This window comes from Rissa tridactyla, chromosome 3 (assembly GCF_028500815.1).
Source record: "Rissa tridactyla isolate bRisTri1 chromosome 3, bRisTri1.patW.cur.20221130, whole genome shotgun sequence".
In the NCBI taxonomy this organism is placed as follows: domain Eukaryota; kingdom Metazoa; phylum Chordata; class Aves; order Charadriiformes; family Laridae; genus Rissa; species Rissa tridactyla.
In genome coordinates this window covers 4,398,163-4,421,830 of record NC_071468.1, presented here as the reverse complement: position 1 = coordinate 4,421,830, position 23,668 = coordinate 4,398,163, and the positions used below count along the sequence as shown (strand labels likewise).

General features: G+C 43.8%; 1 protein-coding gene across 1 annotated transcript; it reads right to left on the bottom strand.

Annotated features, from left to right (window-relative positions):
• Nucleotides 1–2,213: 2,213 nt before the first annotated feature.
• ANKEF1 (ankyrin repeat and EF-hand domain containing 1) lies at nucleotides 2,214–19,221 on the bottom strand. The gene is made up of 11 exons (XM_054195590.1): nucleotides 19,085–19,221; nucleotides 16,690–16,753; nucleotides 15,256–15,642; nucleotides 14,601–14,800; nucleotides 12,987–13,136; nucleotides 12,135–12,258; nucleotides 10,406–11,228; nucleotides 6,220–6,446; nucleotides 4,761–4,942; nucleotides 3,402–3,545; nucleotides 2,214–2,380 (listed from the first exon to the last, which is right to left on the bottom strand). The coding sequence occupies exons 2-11, from the start codon at nucleotides 16,745–16,747 to the stop codon at nucleotides 2,255–2,257; spliced, it is 2,421 nt and encodes an 806-aa protein (XP_054051565.1). The 5' UTR covers nucleotides 16,748–16,753; nucleotides 19,085–19,221; the 3' UTR covers nucleotides 2,214–2,254.
• Between the last annotated feature and the right edge of the window lie 4,447 nt (nucleotides 19,222–23,668).

Sequence of the window (23,668 nt, the reverse complement as noted above, 5' to 3'; positions counted from 1 at the left end):
CCCTGCTCCTTGCCTGCACTGCCTCCTAACTTTAACACTATTATTTTTGTTATTTACAATCATCTGCAGCCAGCAGAAGTTTTATGCTGACAGGCCAAGATGATATGCTGCTGTTAAGCGTTCCAAGACAGCTGATACTTGAAATGGTATCTCACTTGCCCGTAAAGTCTTTCTTTATACCGAACTATTAAAATGCTAAACATACCAGGGTATTTTCTCAATGTAAGCAACTTGTCATAAACTACTCGTGCACAACCGCATTCATACAAATGGTACGTTCGGTGATGGTATTTGAAAATAGGATCTCACTAGATACATCTACTTGCTTTGCATTTGTCTTGGTTATCTACTAAATATCACGTTTACATCAGGATGCGCAGCTAGAGTTAAAAAGGGATCACTGCACGCAGTGTCATGCAGGCAGTGCTGGTGTCTTTAAGAATGCGACTGTGCAGGATTTCCCCAATGATCGTCCACTCTGCTCTCTTCATACCTACGCAAATCCAGGCATGGAAATCCCACGTCACACACATCAACAAGGGCAAAACTTGGTTCTTATTACAAGAAATGATGAACCAGAAGGAAAGAACACAGTTTGAAGCTCAGATTCTGGAGTTCAAGGCTTGCAGTTAAAAAAAAAAAAGAAGAGTATGTTTGAAAACAAATTTTCAAAAGTAGCTGTACTTTTGAGCCAGACAGCTCTTGAAGTCTCTCAACGTTAAAATAAATTTGAAAAATAGGTACTATCAAACCAGAAGCTGATTTAATTTATGGTGTCTGTCTAGGCCAGTGTCGTCTTCTTTCCCAAGGGACACACACATCACCACACTGGACAATCGGGGAGTGAACGGCATTGCCAGGAAACTTTTTCTATCGTCTGCCAACAGTAATTAGCTGAGGTCCTGAAACACAAGGGATTTTTATCCCTTATGTATTATCTAACTACTCTTCTCACAACCTATGTAAATATTTTTTTTGTTCTTTTAAGTTTTCAATGATAATTGGGCCAGAGGGTTCCACAGGCTATTTACAAATTGTACAGTATTTAATATCCGTGTGCTGCTTTCTCTTTTTTTTCTGTAGTCTGAATGTTCTTGTATCCCGTGAAAGAATAGATAGAAGGTTTCAGTTCACTTCACACTTTTTGCATCTTTAGATATATTTTATGGCATTCCCTCCCACTTATTTCCTCTCTAAGCTAAACATTCCCAGTATTTCCAGCCTCTGCTTACTCAAGACTCATCACCTGTTACTGCCTTTTTTGAAGCTCCAAATCAGGCTCGCTTTTGTGCTGCAAACTATTTTGCAGACATATGCAACGGAACTCAAGAGGTGCTGAGTCTCTCAGCAGAACGCAGGCTGTTCTGGCCTGGTCCCATCACATGAATCTTGACACTATACACTTCCTATAATGAACTTTTGGTACCTTTTCTTCATACTGAATTACCGCAACCTGGTCACGTCACTTCTAGGACACCAAGTCCTTCCCAGCCAAGAACCCATTTTAATGGCAGGGACAGTATCTGTTGACTTCGCTGTTGCGGGGGCAAGCACTGATTTGGATTAGCTGTGGATGTAGCTTTTAACACAAGACTCTGCAGTCAGAAAATCTCTGAACGTTTTTTCAAGTTTGCCGAAAATATTTAAAGGTCTTGGTAACGGCTTTACAACAGTGCAGTTGGGGAACACATCCTCAATGGGCGAGGAGAAAGGTTTGTGCAGTCTTGCAAGCGTATGAGAGAGAGCATGAAAACAGTACGCCAGACAGTAGTAGTCCTGGTTGCAAATCCTGTACTTTCTGTTGCCTCTGCAGGCAACCAAGAACAACTGGTGTCTTAAATAATTTCTGAATGCTATCTTCATATTTTATAACCTTTTAGTAGAAAGGGTATCAATTATATCTTCTAGGACAAAATTTTATGTTGGGGTGAAAAATGGCCTCATAAAGCCGTACCTTTACAAAGAAAAAGGACACGTGTGTGTCACAACAGCGGCCATTCCATGAACCACGCTGAGCCAGCTTCAAGACTTAGAATAATCACATGAGGATAAACATTTTTCCAGACTAAGCCCGTAACAAAAGATTGTGTGTGAGCAGCATAATCTACAGAGGAAAAACTTGCCACAATTTTCTTAATCGTAACTGAGATACATTTACTGAGCACTACACGATTCCTTCCTTACAGAGAAGCAGCCTTTTAGATCTTTGTCCCCTCAAAATACGTGCTGAAGTAGCTTCTTCCAGCTGGTGTGTTTATTCCGTAACTTTTCTATTAAAGGGCGTCGTGAAGCTTTCTGAGTGGCCATTGAGAGCAAAGCGTTCACGGAGCAATTCTTGCTTTCTTACTAGCTCCTCCGTTGCAGCTTCAGGGGTCCAAATCTAGAAAATAAAGGTATTTGTAGTTAATTTGGATGTGACCTCTGCAACTGAAGTGTTGAGAAGATACTGTTATCCAAAGAGAGCCATGTTCTAGCACTCTTTTTTTCCATCCTGAGACACAGAAGAAAACCAGTGTGGCCTCCCAGCAGAAGACAGCACAATTTGTGTCACTTCCAATCTGTAACGTGCCATGGGCTCAGATTAGGGATAACGTAGGAAAGAAGATCCAAAGCTGATTGTTTAGAATGACTGATTCGGGCCCAAGATCCTCAGAGTGGAAAATAGTAATTAGCTGTAGAGTCACTGGCAATGTAGCCTTACTCCCCTGAGGCCACTGCAGAAACCAGCACAAAACAGGGTTAGGGAAACGGCGAAGTCCAAATAAAACCCCTCAGTCAACAATGGTATTCTTTTCCTTTGTAAGGAGAAAATAAAATTAAGAAACTACTTCTCTCTCTGATCCTCTTTTTCTGTTTTTTCAGTTATTTGCGAATGAGTATTAACAAGTCCCTGATACAAAAACTGTATTTCCAGTATTCTAACTCTAGGTAGTAAATATTTAGTGCGCTGTGATCCATTTAGTTTGGTAACTGTCACAGACACAGTTAATCACGTGATAACTAATTGAGAAGGCATATTAGAAGGTGGTGGCGGTCCCATGCACAAGGACTCCTATCCTTTAAGTGTAAGAATATAAAAATCCATACTATGAATGTAGTTGTATTTGTATTTTTACTGTGGGTTCACTTTAATCCTATTTTAAAACCTGATAAGAGCTTGATTTCCATGATAATTTGTTTTATATAAATATATGTGTGTGTGTATAATACATATATGCATATATATATGAGCTCGTTAGTTTACTGTTGTTTTGTGGCAGTCTCTCTAGCCTGTGTCACGTCATCTACAAGCTAATTGAATCGTGAATTCATTTCATCAGATTGTTCTGGGTTTTGATCTACAGCAAGGTCGACCTTTAAATTAACACGAAACTGTGCTCGTGTTTTGTTACTGTACTTACTTTTCTGGGTTTGAATGCGATGTCACCTTTCTTGGTAGCACCACTGGTTATCAGAGAGTTCAGATAATTAACGCTGTCCTTAAGGGAACGTGTTGTCTTTTCAAGAATGGGTTTTTCTAAAACTGGCAGAGATACCTGTGGGGGCTGAAAGAGAAGTTAGCAGTTATACCAATACATCGCGTTCAGGAGCAAGGCGCACATCCCGCATCATCTGACACTTCTTTTGCTCTCTATTTACCGTGCGTGTATTTTTCTTAATCTGTTCAGAATTTGTTTTTCTTCAAGCTGATCTTTTTTTTTTTTTTTATAACCAAAATTCATGATGGAAAGCTTTTAAAAGGTAGAGGATGACTCTCATTCTCAGACACTAAAACATGAACTGCTCTCTTTAAGACTCACAAGGCAATCACCTAGTACCACTGGTGATCCCATCCTGTGCTGGGTGATGAGTAAACGAGCACCCGAGGTTGTCATCCTCCTGCCTATGGGCATCCTATACGATCCCTGGCAAATTCAAAATATTTTTGAAAGGCGGAAACTGATCTTTGGCTACTGGGACATATTTGGCACACTGCTCAGGGCAGGATTGCTGAAGGACACTTCCAGCAATGCAGATAAAATTGCATTGTCTCTTTGAAGAGCATCCCAGATCTGACCAACAAGTACCACTGGTAAATCACGAAGCTCCGATCCACAGTAAGATGACCAGGATGTGGTCAGGGAGGCTGATGTCAGGTTGGGAACTAGGGCAATGGTAAGGTGCTCAAGGCTCCCAGGGGGTGCAGGAAAGGCACTCAGAAGTACAACAGCCAAACATCAGTGTGGGATTTGAGAAACAGGACTTGGGTCAACAGCAGAAGAGGAAGGATCCAGGACAAGATGGGAAAGGAGAAGTCAGCAAGCCTGATACTGAACTCCTTGAGCCAATTAGCAGAATAAAAACACCTTCCTCCTAAGTTGAAGGGCCTTGGTTTTATCCTCTGAAGAAACAGGTGCTCCCTTTAAGGAATTACGGTTACTAGTTGTTCAGTATTTACCACAACTGAGCTGGATGATTGTAAACTTCAGGAGAAGAGGGAAAAGAAGAGGAAATATTTTTCCGTGTCCTGTCAGTGATACAGGGCATAATTGTTAAGTGGGACTGGGGAAGATATCTTGTTCATACAACTAACAAGTCAAAATTCCAACCAATGAACAAGTATGAGTACTGTCAAGGAGGAGTACTGGCTTCTGAAAATACTCACTTTAACAAAACCGCCTGATTTAGAGCTTTGGAGAGAGATGGATGGCAAATACGTGAAAGAAAGAAGCACTCTACTAACTATTAGCAAATCAATCCTTTGTTACCATTTCTCATACCTCTTTTTTCACAGCTTGTACCTCTACAGGCGTCAGTGTAGAAGGTGACTTTGGCTTCACAACTTTTTCTTTCCCTGCTTCTTTTTTTTCTAGGACTTCTGGCAAATTTTCCAGTTTATTTTGGAGCAGATCTATTATTCTAGTATCTGCAAATACTTTAGCAATATCAAGAGCATTCTTTCCTGTATTTAAAGAAACAAATACCTGTATAAGCCATGAAAATGAACCTGGACACTTATTGTAACTGGATAATGACACTACAGTCAACTGAACTTAATTAGGCCTCTATTTTGTTAACCATTCAGTGCTTCAGCAGCATGCCTGACACTGCTGTGAGGTCTGGCAGTCATCAGCACCGCTTGCAGAAATAAGGGCCTGCAGAATTGAGCCTTGACACCAAATATTGCAGGAATTCTTGGCGTGGTTGCTTTGCTCTGGCTGTCCTGATATTTGCAGTTTAATACAACGGTCCTGCAGGTTGTAGATTTGATCTTTGAGAGCTGAGAGCGTTTAGCACTAGGAAACGGCCAGCATAGCACAAGGTTAGGAATATAGACCAAGTTATCTGCCTCTTCCAGTGCTTCCTCTGTGGCTGGCAAGCAGTCAAGGGAAAGCCCCGTGGTTTAAATAGTGCTGAACACCTTCGGTGCCTAAGATAGGAAAAACTCTCCTGGATCTTATGAGATGAGACACTGTGGCTGTAAAGTAGTTGGGAGACTAAAGTGCATGGGAATTGGAACTTCACGTGGTAACAGAAATGGGGAATACACGTACCTTCTATAAGCAGGGTTTCACCTACAAGGCATTTTGGGAAGCAAAGTCTCATTACACAGCAATATTGCTTCCTGTGTTAGAGCAAGGGTTTAAAATGTCGTAAATGTTAACTGTTTAAATTACCCTGAAAATAGAGGAAATAATGCTGAAGGAGGGATGTGCTGTGAGGAGGTAACACTTCAGAATCAGTTCAGATCTGTTTTTCTGTTAAGTATTTTTTTTCTCAGGGAATAATATTTACACACTAAGTGGCAAGAAATTTTTTTTAACCAGTGCTGCCTGTGCATAAACATAAGTGATTTAAATGGGTGGCAGAGTACACACTGGCTGCAACTAAAATCTGATTTTCCATCAAATAATATTAATAACTAGATAGAATTTTTTTCATTAAAGTCACTTATAACTCTGTATGTATTCTGTGAGGAGCAATAACCTCCTTAATAACATAATTAATCATGTTATTTTATTTTCTAGATGCATAAACCCCAGGAAAACAGAATACTTAGAATAGTGACTCCATACTGTAGAAAACTAATTGAACCTAACTCTTACCTTCATCCCAATCCTGACAGCAATTAAAATTCAGAACACCTCTCAAAGTGTTCCAAGAACTTAGGGGTTTTTTTTAAATAAAACATGTATACACATAAGGAAACAGGCCTTTGGGGGAGAGACTGATTTTTACCGTTGCTGTTTGTCATTTCAATGTCAGCACCCGCCTCAATTAAAAAATAGACTATGTCCAATCTGCAGATCTCAATGGCTCTCATTAGCGGGGTTGCGTTGCCTATGGCAGGTGCATCCACTGCTGCTCCAGCCTTCACTATCAGCTCAGCAATATCTAGGTGTCCGTTATAGCAAGCGTGATGGAGGGGAGTCCACAGGAAATTGTCTGTTGCGTTTACATCAGCCCTACAAAAGAGTAAGAGGCGTGGTGGCAGATGAAGCAAGCTACTACATACAGTGACAGCCCCAACTCCAAGCACAATCGATGTTCACTGCCCACTGCAATGACATATGCAATGTAAACAGATATCTTCATATTGCTATTGCTACTCCAAAACCATTTTAGTATCTGCTACATAGCTTGTCATGGAATATTAATTGTAAGAACTTGCCTGGGTGTTGCTTATATCCCCCTCTAAGCCAACACAGCGTCCTCTACATGGAGGTTTTCACAGGTACAGAGAAAAATGGGCATTCAAACAAACAGCTTAGTCCTCTAAAATGTGTTTGTGTTCCAGCTTCACTGAGAATAGCAAAAAGCAGATTAAGGAATTCAAAACCGAATGTTTGTGGGCCACGAACAGGTGCTCTAAAACATGTGGCAAAATGGTCTATCTCAGAAAATATGAGGATTTAAAACTTTTTCAGCCACTGTGTCACTAGACTCAATCTGTCTCTGCTCCCAGGCTAAAACTGGCATGGTTCTGGAGGATGCAAGGGCTAGTTTGAGGGAGAGATTTGCAATGTGCTGCCTTTGGGTGAAGCTGAGGGGAAAAGCATTATCAGCCCCTTAGCAACCGGCTGCCTCGGCAGCTTTTGGGCTGGGGGCACCCGAAGGCAAGGTCTGGGGAACAAGTGCCACTTGAGCCCCTTAATGGTGACAAAAGGGAAGAAATATGGTTCCCCCGTATCTTTGAAGAAAGCGCAGCCCATGATCCATGCCCAGATCTGCAATCTCGCACACGGACAATGTGCAGATTCAGGAGGAGTCAAAACCTCATGAGAGGATTCTCCAGTACTCGAGCAGAGCGAATTATTTTCCATTGTATTTAGGACAGCCTAGAGGGCCTGAACTGAACTAGGGTCGCTGCCCCACTTACGCTAGAACTGCTGTATTCCCAAAAGACAGGGAGGGAGGAGGAAGTAAAAATTAGGAAGGAAGATGCTTCCAGGAATAGCTTTTTGCTTTTCAGGTCAGGTGGTTAATATTTAACTTTGGATCAAAAGAACAGATTCATCTATTCATCTTTTCTTGTTTACATTTTTAATCTTTTTTCAGAATGCTACCTTTGGTGAGATCTTATCACAGTAAATTCCCTCAGCCTACCGGTTTTACCTTTGTTATCTTTCAGTTGCATAGCTGCTATGGTTAATTCGTATGCAGTTTTCATTTCCTTTATATTTCTCATTAAAATAAGCCGTTCCAGTTATTCCGCTTTCTCTCTCAACCCAACCTTCACGCCTGTACTGATACTCTGCCCCGGAATCCTTTTTGCTAGCTTCATTCTGTCAGAACGAAGCTGATCGAAGGGAACAGGGACAACACAGCACTGACTTAAACATTCTTCTGCATTTTCTCCCAATCGAGCATTGAATTTGCCTTTAGCCCAAATTCAATTTACTTCTAAGTCTTTCTGGAACGAGACAGAAAGTAGATCCAACCAATTTATGTTTAAACCTCAGCATTTTCTATAGCTCTGGATAAATGTTTTGTTTTCCATCTGATACGGATTTGTGACACCGTACTGCAAAGGTTGTACCGTAAAAAGCATTTGAACTCCCATGCCAAACTGGAAGTATCTGAAAGTCCACACTGTTGAAAGACGCAAGACTAAACACTGTACTGATAAATTTCCTCTGCATTTTCTGATTTCTGCCAATTTAAAAATCTCAAAATTGGTACTATTTTTTTTAAAACTAAGTTATTACATTTCTAGGTCTAACTGTTAAGTATGATGAGATGTGACTCCAGTGCTGTCTAGTGAGGCTTGACGAAAGCAGCGGAGATTAATTTGCTAGATTAATTTGCTAACTCTTGCATCCTTATCTTTGGAAAACGTGAATATACACATTTACACAACTTCCCGTACGCTCCAGGAATGTCAGCGTAATTACCAGGGTGTGTAAAGATCCACGTGCTGTTAAGTCTTTGCAGGAATTGGAGCAATGACTACAGCCACTTATTCCTGAGAAATAAACGTTCAAATGAAGTCTAGCTATAGGTGGAGAACAAAACTAATGGAAGTAGTTCGACATGGTCTCCCACAGCATCCTCATAGGGAAGCTTGGGACGAGTGGGCTTGATGACTGGACAGTAAGGTGGAGAGATAACTGGCTGAAAGACAGAGCTCAGAGGGTCGCGATTAGGGGCACAGAGTCTAGTTGGAGGTCAGTGACGAGTGGTGTTCCCCAGGGGTCAGTACTGGGTCCAGTCCTCTTCAATATATTCATCAATGGCCTGGACGAGGGGATAGAGTGCACCCTCAGCAAGTTTGCTGATGACACAAAGCTGGGGGGGTGGCTGACACACCAGAAGGCTGTGCCGCCATCCAGAGAGACCTGGACAGGCTGGAAAGCTGGGCAGAGAGGAACCTTATGAAATTCAATAAGGGTAAGTGTAGGGTGCTGCACCTGGGGAGGAATAACCCCATGCACCAGGACAGCTTGGGGGCTGACCTACTGGAGAGCAGCTCAGCTGAAAGAGACCTGGGAGTCCTGGTGGACAACAGGGTGACCATGAGCCAGCAATGTGCCCTTGTGGCCAAAAAGGCCAATGGCATCCTGGGGGTGCATCAAGAAGAGTGTGGCCAGCAGGTGGAGGGAGGTCATCCTCCCCCTTTACTCTGCCTTGGTGAGGCCACACCTGGAGTGCTGTGTCCAGTTCTGGGCTCCCCGGTTCAAGAGGGACAGGGAACTGCTGGAGAGGGTGCAGCAGAGAGCTACCAAGATGATTAGGGGACTGGAACACCTCTCTTATGAGGAAAGGCTGAGGGATTTGGGTCTCTTCAGTCTGGAAAAAAGACGGCTGAGGGGGGACCTTATCAACACTTATAAATACTGAAAGGGTGGGTGTCAGGAGGATGGGGCCAGGCTCTTTTCAGTGGTGCCTGGGGACAGGACAAGAGGTAATGGGCACAAACTTGAGCATAGGAAGTTCCACCTAAACATGAGGAGGAACTTCTTTCCTGTGAGGGTGGCAGAGCCCTGGCACAGGCTGCCCAGAGAGGTGGTGGAATCTCCAACTCTGGAGACATTCCAAACCCACCTGGACACATTCCTGTGCAACCTACTCTGGGTGACCCTGCTCTGGCAGGGGGGTTGGACTAGATGATCTCCAGAGGTTCCTGCCAACCCTATGATTCTATGTATCTTTGAAACATGCTAATTTAAGTGTTTATGTGAATGACTGTAGGACTACAGCAGTCCAACAATAAAAAAGAAGAGATTATGCTATTACACAAGTATGACTCAATCTTTCTTAAATTGCTTTCATTTCTAAGCGGTTGCTGAGATTTTTCACAAGTGTGTCTGTAGGCCACAAAATTACTGAAGCACTTCTAAAGCGAGGAACACACCAAATAGCAGCCCATGCTTCTGGTGTAAATCCTGCTGCTTCAGCTTGCTGAGGCTGCAGAGGGAAGCGATTATAAGGCTTATCCCCCTAAAACATTTGCATGCAAAGGCCCTGGCATGTGGAACAGGAAAGTGCAGGTTTGCCCTGATGATTCAGCTAAGAGTACCTTGATAATTTCAGGCGAGTCACTTCAGCTTCAGATTTCGAGTGCTCAGTTTTGAGGATGCACTGTTCGAGCCGTAGGTATGAACTAACTGCAGTTCCAATCGACTGGATTTGTAGGTACTCTGCATGTGACCAAAATGTCAACAGCCCAAACACCAAAAATTTCAGACCTGGGAACTTACTTCTTGGGTGTTTCTATTTCCCTGTTACTAACATGTGAAAAAAAAAAAAAATAGTAAACTAACCCTCTGTAGCTCAGGATCTTACGGAACTAACTTTAATATTAAATGTTATGTAAATAGAAAACAAACCACAGTCCGCTGTATCCAAATGTTTACTGGAATTTATGCTTTTGAAAGCTCTTCCAAAATAGAAATTTAGAAAAAAATCTCTGAAATGGTCTTACCCCTGTTCCAGAAGATACTGCACAACATCTATGTTCCCACTTGCACATGCAGTCATCAAAGGTGTTTTGTAATATTTATCTTGTATGTCTACTGGCACGCCCTCCTCAAATGCTTTCTGTAGAGACAGAATGTCTCCTCCTCTGACGAGGTAGTTAATATTCATGTACACCTTCCTTGGCTCGTCTATATACCAGGCACGGTCATCGTGCACGGGATGGGCAGACGGGTGGTCTCGGTTAAAATGGCAGCTATCAGCGATGTTCTGAACCGTCTCAATCATGTACACAGGCAAGCCATCTTCCCGAAGCAGACACGCGCTTTTCGGAATAACGCAAATCGGCACGGGGATGGCGATACCTCTTTTGCCTCTCCGTTTCTTCCCTTTCTTCGCCTTCTTCCCTTTGGGTCCAAAGGATGTTATAAGGCAGCTTTTCTGCAAGTATTTAGAGCCTTTAAAAAATTCTTCTGTGCTGATTCCCTCAGACTGAGATCCTTCATGTATTTCAGCAATAGTCTGTATTTGTTCAGCGTTCACGAAGGCACACTGCTTCTGAATGACTGCTATAAAATCGTCTTTAGCTACAGTCCCATCTCCTTGGTCAACAGCCTCAAATGCCTTGCGGAGGGCAGGCTGGTGCTCTAAGGACCAGTCGTACAGTCTCAGTGCCCAGCGGGGGTTGTCCTCCTTAGCATCAGGCTTGGACTGTTTCTTAAATGTATTTTCGATTTTACGCAATTCTGCTACTGCTGCTTTAAAACCGCCTTCCTTGGCAACGGCTCTTGGGGTCTTTGTTAACAAGTTTGTCCACGTAGGATCACAGCCTAAAAATATGGACACAATTTCACTGATTGGATTTCACTGATTCAGTGGAATTCCTAATTAGGTAATACAAGAGACTTGTAATATACATGCAACTCATTGCCACAGCCCTACGATTTTATACCGTCTTAACTGAATAGTCACGGTAGATGGAACCGCATCAGTGATCTCAGACTGGAAGGTTAACTGCGTGTCCGTATTTGTTTCCCGAAGGAAGATTCATTGGGCAAACCATGCTCTACTTGTCCCCTCATGACTATCTATAGAAAGGCAGAAGTTCAGTGAAATTTTTACATTTTTAATTGAAGTGGTAAACAACATTAAGGACAAACAAACTAAGATAAAAATGTCACTCACTGTCCTGTACCCCAACCTTGCAATTTGGCAATGGACCACTAGTTAAACATTTGAATCACAAGAGCAGAATATAGGATTTTGCATGGTGCTCTTGAATCAAATCTTGACGTGATGTAATTACCTGATTAAGTTAGAAAATGATCATAGCTTCTTTGGAGTATGTTTCAGTGCCCAGGGGCGCCGAGTTTTCTCCATGACTATACTGAGATAATTGTTTTAAGTGACCAGCAAACCAAAAATTAATTTTTTAGTGGAAGTTTCAATGTAATACTTCTAAATACAACTAAAACCAGACCCACTTAATACAGTTCAGTTCTAAATTGTACAAACCCATGATGTTTCTGCCGCTTTCTTTAAGGAATGTTTTTTCTCAGCCACATTAGTAGAAATAAGTCATAATAGCCTATGTTAGGCACTTATTAATGAGAATTACATATGCCACGTGATACCTCAGAGAGTCCAATCTTTCATAAATGTCAAAGTGAAATCTTTCCGTTATCACAGAAAAAGAATATATGTGATAGTTGTGGTGCAACTTATTTTTAATGTACCTCTTTGTCCTATAAACTTGCAGCAATTTGCAAATCCTCCCTCCGCAGCATAATGAAGCGGCGTGTTACCATTCATAGCAATCAGGCCCAGATCTCCGTTATATGCTGAAATAATCCTCAAAATCTAGAAAAACAAAGACAGTACTACAAAAAATCTTGTCTGTTTCTGAAGATGGGGAAGTGTGAGAATGACTTCCAAATAAATGCGATATCATATGTTCCCAGTTTAGATAGTGAACTTCTCTCTCATGCCCTGCTGATCAACGGGCACATAACGTTCAAGCTTTCTATAGTGCTGTGCTTACCTAACAGAGGAAACAGAACCTTGGTCCTTGATGTCTACAACTGAACGTCTTCACACCTGCCAGACTACCACAGGCCGCTGTCTTAAAGTGACGCTCATGTTGCATGCACAATCAAAACTGCGTAACTTTATATACTTGCCTACCCTGCAGCTTGTCTGCATCGGTCCTTCTTATAACGGTAATGTTTCATCCAAGTTACACAGCTGTGACACGTTACACGATGAGAGAGACGAGCTCTCCAGTGGAGCTGGTCACACCAGACAGGCACACTAGCACACGCACGCAGAGGTACCTTACCAAAAAAGGCTATGCAATTATGAGAGAGATTCTGTCCCTGCTAGATTCCCTTTGATGCATAAAAAGAAAGCTGCTTTTGATTGCTGATTATTATGCTTTGATCAGCTGAGATACTGGACTCAAAACAAAGCCAACCAAATAAACACACAGAACGCCAACCAAAAAAACCAGCCAACCCCAAAAAAATCAAACGGAAAACCACCCCAGGTTTGGTTTTGCAGCCATGCTTTAACACCACAAACGACACTACCTCAAAAAAGCCTCCTTTGGCCGCAAAATGTGCGGCACTGTGTCTTTCAAGGTCAAACAGGTTAACATCGACTCCTCTCTCAAGTAGACCACGCACCAGCTCAAGAACGCCTTCTCTTGCAGCTTCCATTAAGGCTGTGCGACCCGTAGCCTGCAAGGCAGAAAGAAAACAATTCAGAATTTGTTTCGTATGCTAATTCAGGTTGAAACAATACGATCTGATTGTTGCAAGGTGGCATAAAACTGAAGGTCTCCTTTTTAGGCATTACCAAAAAAAGGAGACAAGTCTAATAGTTTCAAAGACATTTGTAGGTCAACTTTCAGAATTTAGTCATAATGCTGCCAGAATATGTGTAGTCAAATCCCAGCAACTCAAATACATTAGTAACTTGAGTCCCTTGAATAGTCCCCATGAAAATCAATTCCTTAGTTAAGGAATTCTTTATTCTGTGTGCATGTTCTCATGCACGTTTACAAAATTTAACACAAAATACCACCTCTATCATGAAAGAGCATAAGGAGCTATGGCTGGAAGAGTGCTATAGGGAAGACAGAGCAACTCGGGAACTCCACTACTGTTCTATCTGAGAGGAAAAGATCACATTCTAATACATTAGTGCTATGTATTTTTTTAGATAATAGTGTATGTTTGTGATTAGCAGTACCTATTTTCTTTATAATGGCTGACTTTGGTAGATCTGGTGACCTTCCCAAGAACAGAGCATAGGGATCGCCTGCTATTAACATGTCGGCCCACAGCAGCACTTAGAATACCTGACTTGCCACTCCACAGAGGGGCAAAGAGAGCAGTGAGCTGTGGATATGTTCCACTGAACCATACGTTCTTCCCCGATATCTGTCTTTCTCTGGGCCTGGCAAACCATTCCCATTATGCGACCAGGTATGCGCGCACCATATTACCAAAAAAATACAGGTTTCTCATATTGGAGGTACACTGAGTGCATGAAGGATGAGGATGTCCAAACATAGGTTTTGCTATAGCTACAAGCTAGGGAGGATACTGCAAAACCAGGACCAAAGCAAAAGCCACGGGCAGCTTTTAGGGGAAGCTTGAGCTCCTTGACTTGATCATCGGCACAGAGCTTTAGTCCTTCAGGTCTTTGTTAAATTACAGAAGTAATCAAATAAATGACTGAGACATACAAAAGTGAGAAAGGAGTTTCTTATGCCTTGTCCCTGCCTTGATTCCCCGTCACATTTTTCATGCTGGACTCACCTTTTAGTGAATATTATTTCAACTCTAAAAACCTTAGGGCACATTAAGGCAAAGTACAAATCAGTATTGCTCCGCTGAAGTACAGAGAACCACACCTCCTAAGAGCTGGCCCAGTTAACATCTTGTTTTTGTAAAATATTTGCTTGCACTCTAACCTACAAAAATCTAAATCAGGATATGTGGTTCAAGCAGAAGACTTAAATCCCTGCTCTTGCAGAAAAGGGAGATACAGAAGAAGGGAATAGGCACGGCCACAGCGTTAAGCATTTGTAACTGCTCTATTATTTTAATGTGAGGATTTAAGGTCATATACTCTAGTCATCTGGTAACTACGCTGTACTCCTGTATATATGTTCTTAGTTACAGAAATACTCATACTGGGTTTCTTGCATTGGGATTTGTTCCTCTTTCCAAGAAATTCAGACATATTTCTTTAATATCATGAGCTCGCTCACAGGCTTGTAGAAATACAGGCTTCCCATCAGCAGTACAGTTGTTAACATCCGCACCATAATCCAAGGCAATTTGTGTGCAGTGGTAGTGACGCCTTGTAGGCAAAAGACAGTAAAACAAAACACCTGCAAAGAAAAAACAGCAGGGATTCAGGTGCAATACTGTATGGTAAGAAAAGTTACTTGGGCTGTAAGTTTCACAGCTGAACGGACAAACTCCTTCAATAGGGACCCATCAACTTCTTTTATGCAAAAAAGACTTCTGGTTTAGGGCCTTTGAACTTGGCGAGTAAACCAGAATTTAATGTGACAGGTCATGGGAGGAACACAATTCTCAGTTGCAAGTTATCTTTCAGCTATGCGCTGGAGGGGCCTATGATATAAAGGCCTAGACTGTCCAGGGAGAATTATTTTCATTTTCATCAAAGCTCTGATGGCCGATAGCTTCTGCTGAGCTGTAAGGATTACCCTCAACCACGGTTCCCCTCTACGGATTGGACACAACGCATCTAGCAAGTGTGTAACACAGCGAGGAATCATTTTATGGTATTTCTGGTCTGGTAAGGTCCCCTTTTACTTACCTTTCCCCTCATTATCCACAGCGGTCATGTCTGTTTTAGCTTGCGCTAATAAATCCAAGACCACCTCATGGCCTAGCTCAGCTGCCCTCATTGCTGGAGTACGTCCCATTTTGTCCTGGACATCTGGATGAGCTCCCTGTTCCAGCAAGAAGCTGCACATGTCAGTGTCATTTTTAACGCAGGCCAAATGAAGGGCACTATATCCTTCCCCAGGCTCTGGGAAATTAATGAGATTGGGGAATCCATTCTGGACCAGCTTTTCGATTTGCTTCTTGTCTTTCTGGTGAACGCATTGAAGAAGCTTGTAGATCTGTAAGTTTCTAAGTCTGTTATCTACTGGTAACATCCTAGAATAAGAAAAAATTTCTTCTTTCAAGGAAGTATCGCCTGCATGGAGAGAGAGGAAAACGTGTAAACACAGAGATGTGATTATAATTATACGCCAGTAAGAACAGGAATCAAATTATGTTCAAGGTATGAAAATACCCACTTTCACTTGACCGAGCACTAAGCTTTGAATGAATTTATCTCATTTAGTACATATAGCATATAGAGAGACTATATAAACACATGTAGCACTTTGCAAAATTGTTCTTTTTAGTCTTAAAACTGTTCTAAAGAAGTCTCATTCAAGGTGAAAATTAAGTTAAGAAACTGTAAGGTAACTGCTTTCCATTCAAGGAACTGTTATAATCTACGATTACGTGGAAGCCTAAGAGGAGGCTGATCATCTGTCATTTTTGTACTTCAAAGGGAAAAAAATAAATCACAAGTCACAGTGTTCTCTGCACTTGCTGAAATATAAAATTGATGCCAGCATCACTTCATCAATACCTGAGCACCGTCTTTTTTTTCATAGCTGATGCACGAACTTCCTGCTGGGCTACATACATAAAAGAGCAAATTGCATTTCTCTGCAGCAAAATCCTTGGGGGAAAAAGAATGCAGACAGTGGGGGTACTGGCATAGAAAAAGGTTCCCTCAGGCTGATGCAACACACGCTTCCTGGTTCTGACTTTTTTTTTTTTAAGGCTTTTTAGCCTCTGTTAGCTAGTCTCAGCACTTGTGGCTGGAGGGCCGGTCTATGGAGCATTGCAAAAATATTGTAAAACATTCACATTTTGCTAGAAAAACTGTTTGTCGTAAAAGATTTGATCAGCTCTACACTGTGTTTTATTTGAATCATTATTAGAAGCTGCTCATTTGCAGAAGCGTCGAAGTGAGCACCAAAATGCAAAGACTTTCTCTCTGCAATGTAATCTGGTCAGAATGGGTCATCTGCTTCTATGGTTTGGGCTCTTTCTTGCATTTAAAAATGATGTTGCTTAAATGCTACATTCTTTTCTGTGTAGGTCTTACACAACCCTCATTCTGATCACATAGAAAGTTCAGTCTTACATCGCACAATTAAATCATTAAGTAGTGATAACTTACATCCGTCGCCTGTGGCTTGTTTATTCTCATCCTTACCACGTGGTGCTTCTTGGGGCATATTGTCCTGTGAAAGGGAATAAATGCAGAGATTATTTTTTTTCTACTGACAGGGGTTACAATTATAGCAGCACTCTACTCCTAAAGTGTAGAGTCGAGAAATAAGGCTACGTCTGGGTAATGCCCTGGTAGAAGCGAAAATTCGAATCCCCTGTGGAGTCTAGCTTTTAGAGCCTGAAACTTTAGGAAGTAATTTCTGAGCAAATCCTCAGTACAGGAATTTTTTCCTGGCTTCTGAGCACAGGGAAAGAAGCGGTGTAAGTTCTGCAGGGGCTGTGGCGAGGAGCAGCAAGAAGGTACCGCAGGAAAGGCTCTTACAGTACTAAAACCACTGAAATTCAGCAAGAAAAATGTTTTTAGAGATACTTAGATGCAGCTGACAAGCTTAAATGTTCTCTCAAACTCTTGTTCCGTTTCCCACCACCCTGCAGCACTAAGGAACTTCGGCTCACTTCCAAAAATGGGATCCTTTCTTCCCGCTCTAATTCATTATTTGCACATGGATTTTGCACAGCATTTTTTCAGGAACTCATTTAGGATCAAAACTTGCTTTTTCTTCCCTTCTTTCTCCCCCCTGAAGCTGCAAACACTGAAGAAACAATGTTCTCCATGGAAATAGGTTAGTTAATGCTACAGAACGCGAGCAGCACTGCAATTGGTAAAAATCCGTCAGTAACTCTTGATGAAGGCACAAATGGATATCGGATTCAAAGCGTATGGATTTGGATTTATTTTATGGATTATCCTTGAGATTCAAAACAGTGCTAGTGCTACCTCTTGCACAAACACTACACTCAGGCCCTGAAGTATAAGCATCCAGAATAAGCATGTCCCAGAATGCCATGTTTTCCAGCAGATGAGACGACGCGCTTGCAAAACAAGTCTGAAACTAAAGTGAAATAAGTACGTGATTAGGTATTTTTACTTGCCCCCTACAACCCTTGCCCCATTCAGGAGATGAGATTGACAGCACACCTTATACTTAACCACACATTCTCCTTTTTGCTCACAGGGTAATGTATTACACTCCATTCCAATTTTAGCCCCAATTCAGCCTGATCAGTTTTTCCTGGTGCTTTTGAGATGCTTATCATAGTATTCTTTTAATACTTCATACACCGTAACAAAATTGTTTCCGTAAACATAAGTGAATTTATTTTCATCACAACATTGAAGTATGTTATCGCAATTCAACCACCAGGGAGATCCTACCCAGTTTAAAGTCTTTGCTTCAAAGCACTAAGAACCAACAATTCACATGAAAACAACCGTAACAATTTAACTGTGGTGGTTAATATTTCCTTACATCATTTCTCGAAAGTGACTGGATCAAGTTCTATTAGAAGTTTCTACGGTAACAGAATCAAAGTAAGGCAGGTGGGATAGAAAACTCTACCCAGAGTCAGGTAAAGTTACAAGCAAGTGAAACAGGCGCCTATAATGAAAATATAACTCCAGCATCTTGCAAATTTTCATTACGCAAATGAAATTTACCAACCGGGCTACCAACCATATGTACTTCATGCAGTTTTTATCACTTAACCTGTAACAGATGTTTTAATGGAAAATGAGGGATTGTTAACGTGGCTGTGAGACAGCCACACTCTGGGGAGGGCTTCATGAAGCTATAATCATAAATCCCACGCTTGTAACATCTGCTCAGCAACAATTTTATCTGTTGACAAACATCCACAGAATCGCTACCTTCAGTCTGCCAGCTTGTATCATTGTTTTGGTTGAGAGCATGAACTCATTTCAAATTCAGATTAATCCTTTTCCCGGTACACCTAGCATTAAGAAAATCATTTTAATCAGATTGCTCTTTTCTCACAAAGCTTTCCAAGCTGCGACCGAGGTACAGTGACAGAGAGGGACGGTCTGGTGGCCAGCACTCTCGCTCGCCGACTCTCTGCTGGAGCCTGGTGCTCGACTGCTGCTGGAAGCACCCGTGACTCCTTTTTGAAAGTTTTCAACATTTTTCAGTTTCAACATTTCAAGTTGGAAACATCCCTTTAATTAACGCTATTCACAAACCAGTAAACAAAATTTTCATGTGTTTTATCTTTAGTGAGAGAAAATAGCTTGGCACTTTCTAAATTTAATCCATTTGCATGCTGGCCACAGAGATAAGTATGAGCCCTGTCTGCTGGTATAAAAGATACCAATATGGTAACAGTGCCACACTGTATTTACAGCTCTATACAAATAATTGCATGGGATTTTGGCTGTGACTAATGTTTAATAGGAGCGATGCGGCAAAATCCTCCTAAAACTGAATTCCAGTATAATGAACAGCCTATAACGCCGGGTTTTCTCTTTGAGCTTTTCTTGGTGTTACCTCTCAAGAAATGCTTTGCCGTGCGCTGAGGCACTGCCTAGCGCTGAGCGATGGTCCCTTCCTCTCTGAACTGAGCAGGTTTCAGCCCCGTGCTGACATCTCGGCCTCAACGCTGGGAAACCGGGCCCGGTCCTGAGTTGCTGTAAAGACAGTCCTGCGGTCGCTGGCTGGGTTAGATCAAAACAAACATGCGCGTTCTTTTGTCTTCAGTTTGCCTTGCGACTCCCAGTTGCTTCAGCATTCACCCAAACTGGAATGTGACAGAGCCCCAGTGGGGCCAGGCAGCACCTGGCAATCAGGGGAATGACCATGGCCAGCTGGGGAGAGGGGCCAAGAGGAGATGGCTCCTGGGGAGAAGGAGAGCTCGGGCCCCAGGACTGCTGGTGCTGAGGTGCTGCTGGGCCCAGGAGCAAGGAACCGGGTATGCACCCGCTCCCGCAGCCCCTGGGGTGAGGGACAAAGCTGCCATTAGCTGATTTTCCTCGCGAGTGGCAACTCAGAGGGACAGGTGGCCTGCGGAGGAGGCTGGCTTTAACAGGAGAGAAGCGGCTGGAAAGGGAGCATGTTGCAGAGCCGGCGCTGCCCCACGCTGTACTGAAGGGGCGAGGAGTCGCCAGGCGATGCGGAGAGACAAACTGAGGTAAATTCCAGCCCACCCTCCTCCGAGAGAGGTGCCGGGCGTTAAGGAGGGGTGCCGATGTCTAGCGTGGGGGATTTTTTGGATAAATCCCAAGCACAGCAGCTCCGTGGTGCCACTCCGGGTGGCATAGAATCATAGAATGGTTTGGGTTGAAGGGACTTTAAAGATCACCCAGTGCCACCCCCTGCCCTGGGCAGGGACACCTCCCACCAGCCCAGGTTGCTCCAAGCCCCGTCCAGCCTGGCCTGGAACCCCTCCAGGGACGGGGCAGCCACAGCTTCTCTCGGCAACCTGGGCCAGGGGCTCACCGCCCTCACAGCAAAGAATTTCTTCCTGACATCCAATCTAAATCTCCCCTCTTTCAGTTTAAAACCGTTACCCCTCATCCTATGGCTCCACTCCCTGATCCAGAGTCCCTCCCTATCCTTCCTGTAGGCTGCCTTTAGGGACTGGAAGGCTGCTACAAGGTCTCCCCGGAGCCTTCTCTTCTCCAGGCTGAACAACCCCAACTCTCCCAGCACTGCTCGCCCGGGCGAGCCGAGGGCCCGCGTTCACCCTCCCCAACCTCTCAGCAGCCGCTGGGGCGGCGGCCCCCCGGCCTCACCTCGCCTCACCCGGCCTCCCTCACACCGCCAGGCCCAGGCCGCGGCCCCTCGCCGGCCACTCACCTGAAGAACCACCGGCTCCCTCAGAGCCTGGCGGCGGCCGGGCCCTCAGCGCCGACCCGCCACAGCCGCCCGCCGCCTCCTTGGCAACGGGGCGGCTGCGCTGGCAACGGGCCGGCGAGGCCTGAGGCGGCCGCTTCCCCGCCGCGCCGGCCCGGCCTCCCTCCTTCCCTCCCCTCCCGCCGAAAGCGGGGCCGGGCACGCTGGTTCACCTCCAAATTTTACTGGAATCACGGGCCACAAAAACGGAGCGGTGAGATTCCCGTATAACCCAAAGTTCCTAGCCGCCCCTTGGAGGGTTTGTGTAGCGCTGTAAAGGTAAATTAAGGCTCGTTAGGCTTGAATTGAAACACAGCTGCTGTTAGGCCTGACTGGACGGAAAAACTGATTTATTGGGGGGAGGGGGGTGGAAATAAATGTCAGTGCCAACAAATGGGAGAAAACACCCAAAACTGTGTAAGCGAGTGGGAGCAGAAGTCGTTCAGGAAAGCGAACACCAGTAACACTAGGACGTCCCGAGCTTTTCCTCCTGCTTTTCCGTCACTTTCCTTCTGCCGCAAACTGTCCCGCTGCTCCCCGTGGGCTCCATGACGGTGCAGGGGGTGATGGCAGAGGGGAAGCTGCTCGTCTCCTGCCCGGCCAAGGCTGGCTCTTGAATTGTTTGCACAATGCCTCCAGCACGAGGGAGTTCAACAAGCAAGTTGTTTTTTGGTTTGGTTTGGTTTTGATATGGAATCTCTCCTGCCAGGGAAGCGGTGACCCGCGGCTGGATGCAGGTCTGACGGCGTGGAAAGGCGGGCGACAAGCGGCATTGGGACTGAGTGGTGAGTCACGGCGATATAGAACATCATTTTAGCATAAAGAATTTCATTATTCCCCCTGCAAGGAGTGCCATCCGTACAAGTGGCTATTTCACACTAGCACTTTGTAGCACAAGTTGGCTGGGTTATTAGTCTTACGCTGGTCTGCCTTGGTGGACCACTTTCCTCTTTGGAAAATATATCCCCCAGGCCCTTCTCCTCTCTCTCCTCGGTCACACTAAATAGGCGCTGCAGACATGACACAGCAGAAGATGTTTCCCTACCTGTTCTGTGTGAGATTTTTTGCTTTTGCTGTTGCCGCAAACAGAGACACACATGTGTCTTGGCCTAAAGTGAATTCTCCTTTTTTCACTGCTACTTTAGATATTCATGATGGCAGAGTAGCACACATTAAATGCAATGTCTGCTCCTGGGACAATCCCAGAGGTGCTCCACTGGCTTCATGGTTACCTGGATGAATGCAATCTGTGGAGCCCATAGCGGATAGGTTTTGCCCACCGTGTCAGCATCTGATAATGAGATAATCAGTAATAAATTATTTCCTACCCGGAATTATTCCGAAGAACATTTATTACTGAGGAGCATATATGTTTTCCCCTTGTTTTACACACTCTTAAACATTAACCTCAATTGCTCCTACAATGTACATGCTTCATCATGATAGGTAAAGCCCCCCTTATTGATATACTCACTTTACAGCTCCAAAATGGTCTAATTACGCATGAAAAGATTTCAGTGCTGAATAGGTGCTTCAAAGTGTTTGAAATATAAAGGCTGTGAAGTTTTGTTTGGTGCTGGCAGAAGGTGCCAGACTGACAGCACTGCACAGTCCCTGTACGGAACAAGTGGAATAATATAGCTGTCATCCGCAGTATTGCGTGCTGTATTTGTATTGTGCTGGTTTTTATATGTTGATGTAAAAGTGCAAGGATGCCGCAAACATCCCAGAGGCCTCTGGAAGGAGGCTGTGCACCATAAGGTCTCTCGTGCTGGTTGGCGCGAGAGTCCTGCTGGTATCAGTGGGAGCTGGGCTAGGTGACAGGCCTGACTTCAGCTGGAAGGTGTGCTTGGGGATTGCAGGGTTTTTACTTAAGCCTTTTACTGCGCAAGTAATTATTACTGTTACTCATCTCTCCGGATTCTGATGCTACTGCAAAAAATCTGCTGCGTGGTGCATTACACCCAAAATCTCCTTGTTCAGATTTGCCAGCTTGGGAGAATGACACAAACATACGCATTTGGCTAATTCTGAAGGTTGGCTGGACTGTTTCAGCTAGCTGTGAGTTGCGCTGAGGGAGCGCGAGATCAAATCAGGCTGTTGGGGTTGCTGAGTGTCAGTAAAACTGCGGTGGGAGTGCAGTGCTGCTGCCACTGCTCAGAGGGGGATGTGAGTGTGTACCTGGTGGTGATGCCCACAGCAACACTGACCGTGAGTGCAGGGCTGCAGCTCTTTACCCACCGGAACAGCCTGGGCTGGGGAGTTGCCGTGGGGGTGTTTCTGCACCCTCTCAAGTTAGGGGAATAGTCCCCTTCTAGAAGGAACAGTGAACTTCTGGAGATGGTCTTTGTTTCATGCAGCAGCACAACCACCTCAAAACTGTGCTGGTCGGTAACACCCTGCTACTCCTTGAGTTATATGTGTGTTTCCTGGGCTCTGCCCTGTGTCTTTTTTGATAACACTGTATGAAGCTGTTAATATCACTCGGATCAATGCACAACTTACTGTTAGCTTCTTAACTTTTTTGCCCTTCCTTACATTCTTTCTGTAATTGCTTGCTGTCAAAAACAATGCTTACTCTTTCTGCCAATTAACATGCACTCTTAGGAATAAGCCCTTACATCAGCTATTTCATGGATTTTCTCTTCTGTGCAAGTGCTTAGTAAGAAAGCCCCACAATGGCTGGAATTTACCTCCTGAGCAAACCTCTGTAAAATCCATGTGTGTGATGTGCATGTCCATACGGCTGGTAGAGTGCACCATAACCCACTGTGGTATCATGTCTGCTTACGTACTTTGTTAGGTCCCTGATACTGTGTCCCTCGAGAAGAGACTTGGGGGGAAAGCTGCATCTCTTTTTGTGGTGGCTGTTTTCAAAGGGAAAATTAAATTTTTTTCCCAAACTGTCAGCAGGGCTTATAAAAAATGAGTAGTGATAAAAGCTAATGTGTTCTGCCAAGAAGTTCTCAGTTGAATGCAATCTGAGATGAATGCTATATAGAAAAACAATCCCAGGAAAGCATCTGCAGCAGGGTATTGGCTGGGTATTGGAGAGGAGCATTTCAGATTTAAGAATAGTGTCACTGAAGTATTTTTTTTTCTCTTTTATTTTTGTCACCGAAGTTTTTCCTGAAACACTGTAACTGTGGCTTATGTTAGGTGTTGTAAACACAGGCTTCTTGTACGCATCTGCACTTTAACTTGAGGTAAAGGTGATTTCAGGGTTACTGGGCAAGAGGG

What these genes read in the sequence shown, in the direction of transcription:
- ANKEF1 (XM_054195590.1), bottom strand. Translation starts at nt 16,747, where the DNA reads ATGCCCCAAGAAGCACCACGTGGTAAGGATGAGAATAAACAAGCCACA. An exon ending in CAAGTTTATAGGACAAAGAG is followed by an intron (nt 11,229 to 12,134) that starts GTACATTAAAAA and finishes CCATATTTTTAG; the next exon opens with GCTGTGATCCTACGTGGACA. An exon ending in TCGCATTCAAACCCAGAAAA is followed by an intron (nt 2,381 to 3,401) that starts GTAAGTACAGTA and finishes TTTATTTTCTAG; the next exon opens with ATTTGGACCCCTGAAGCTGC.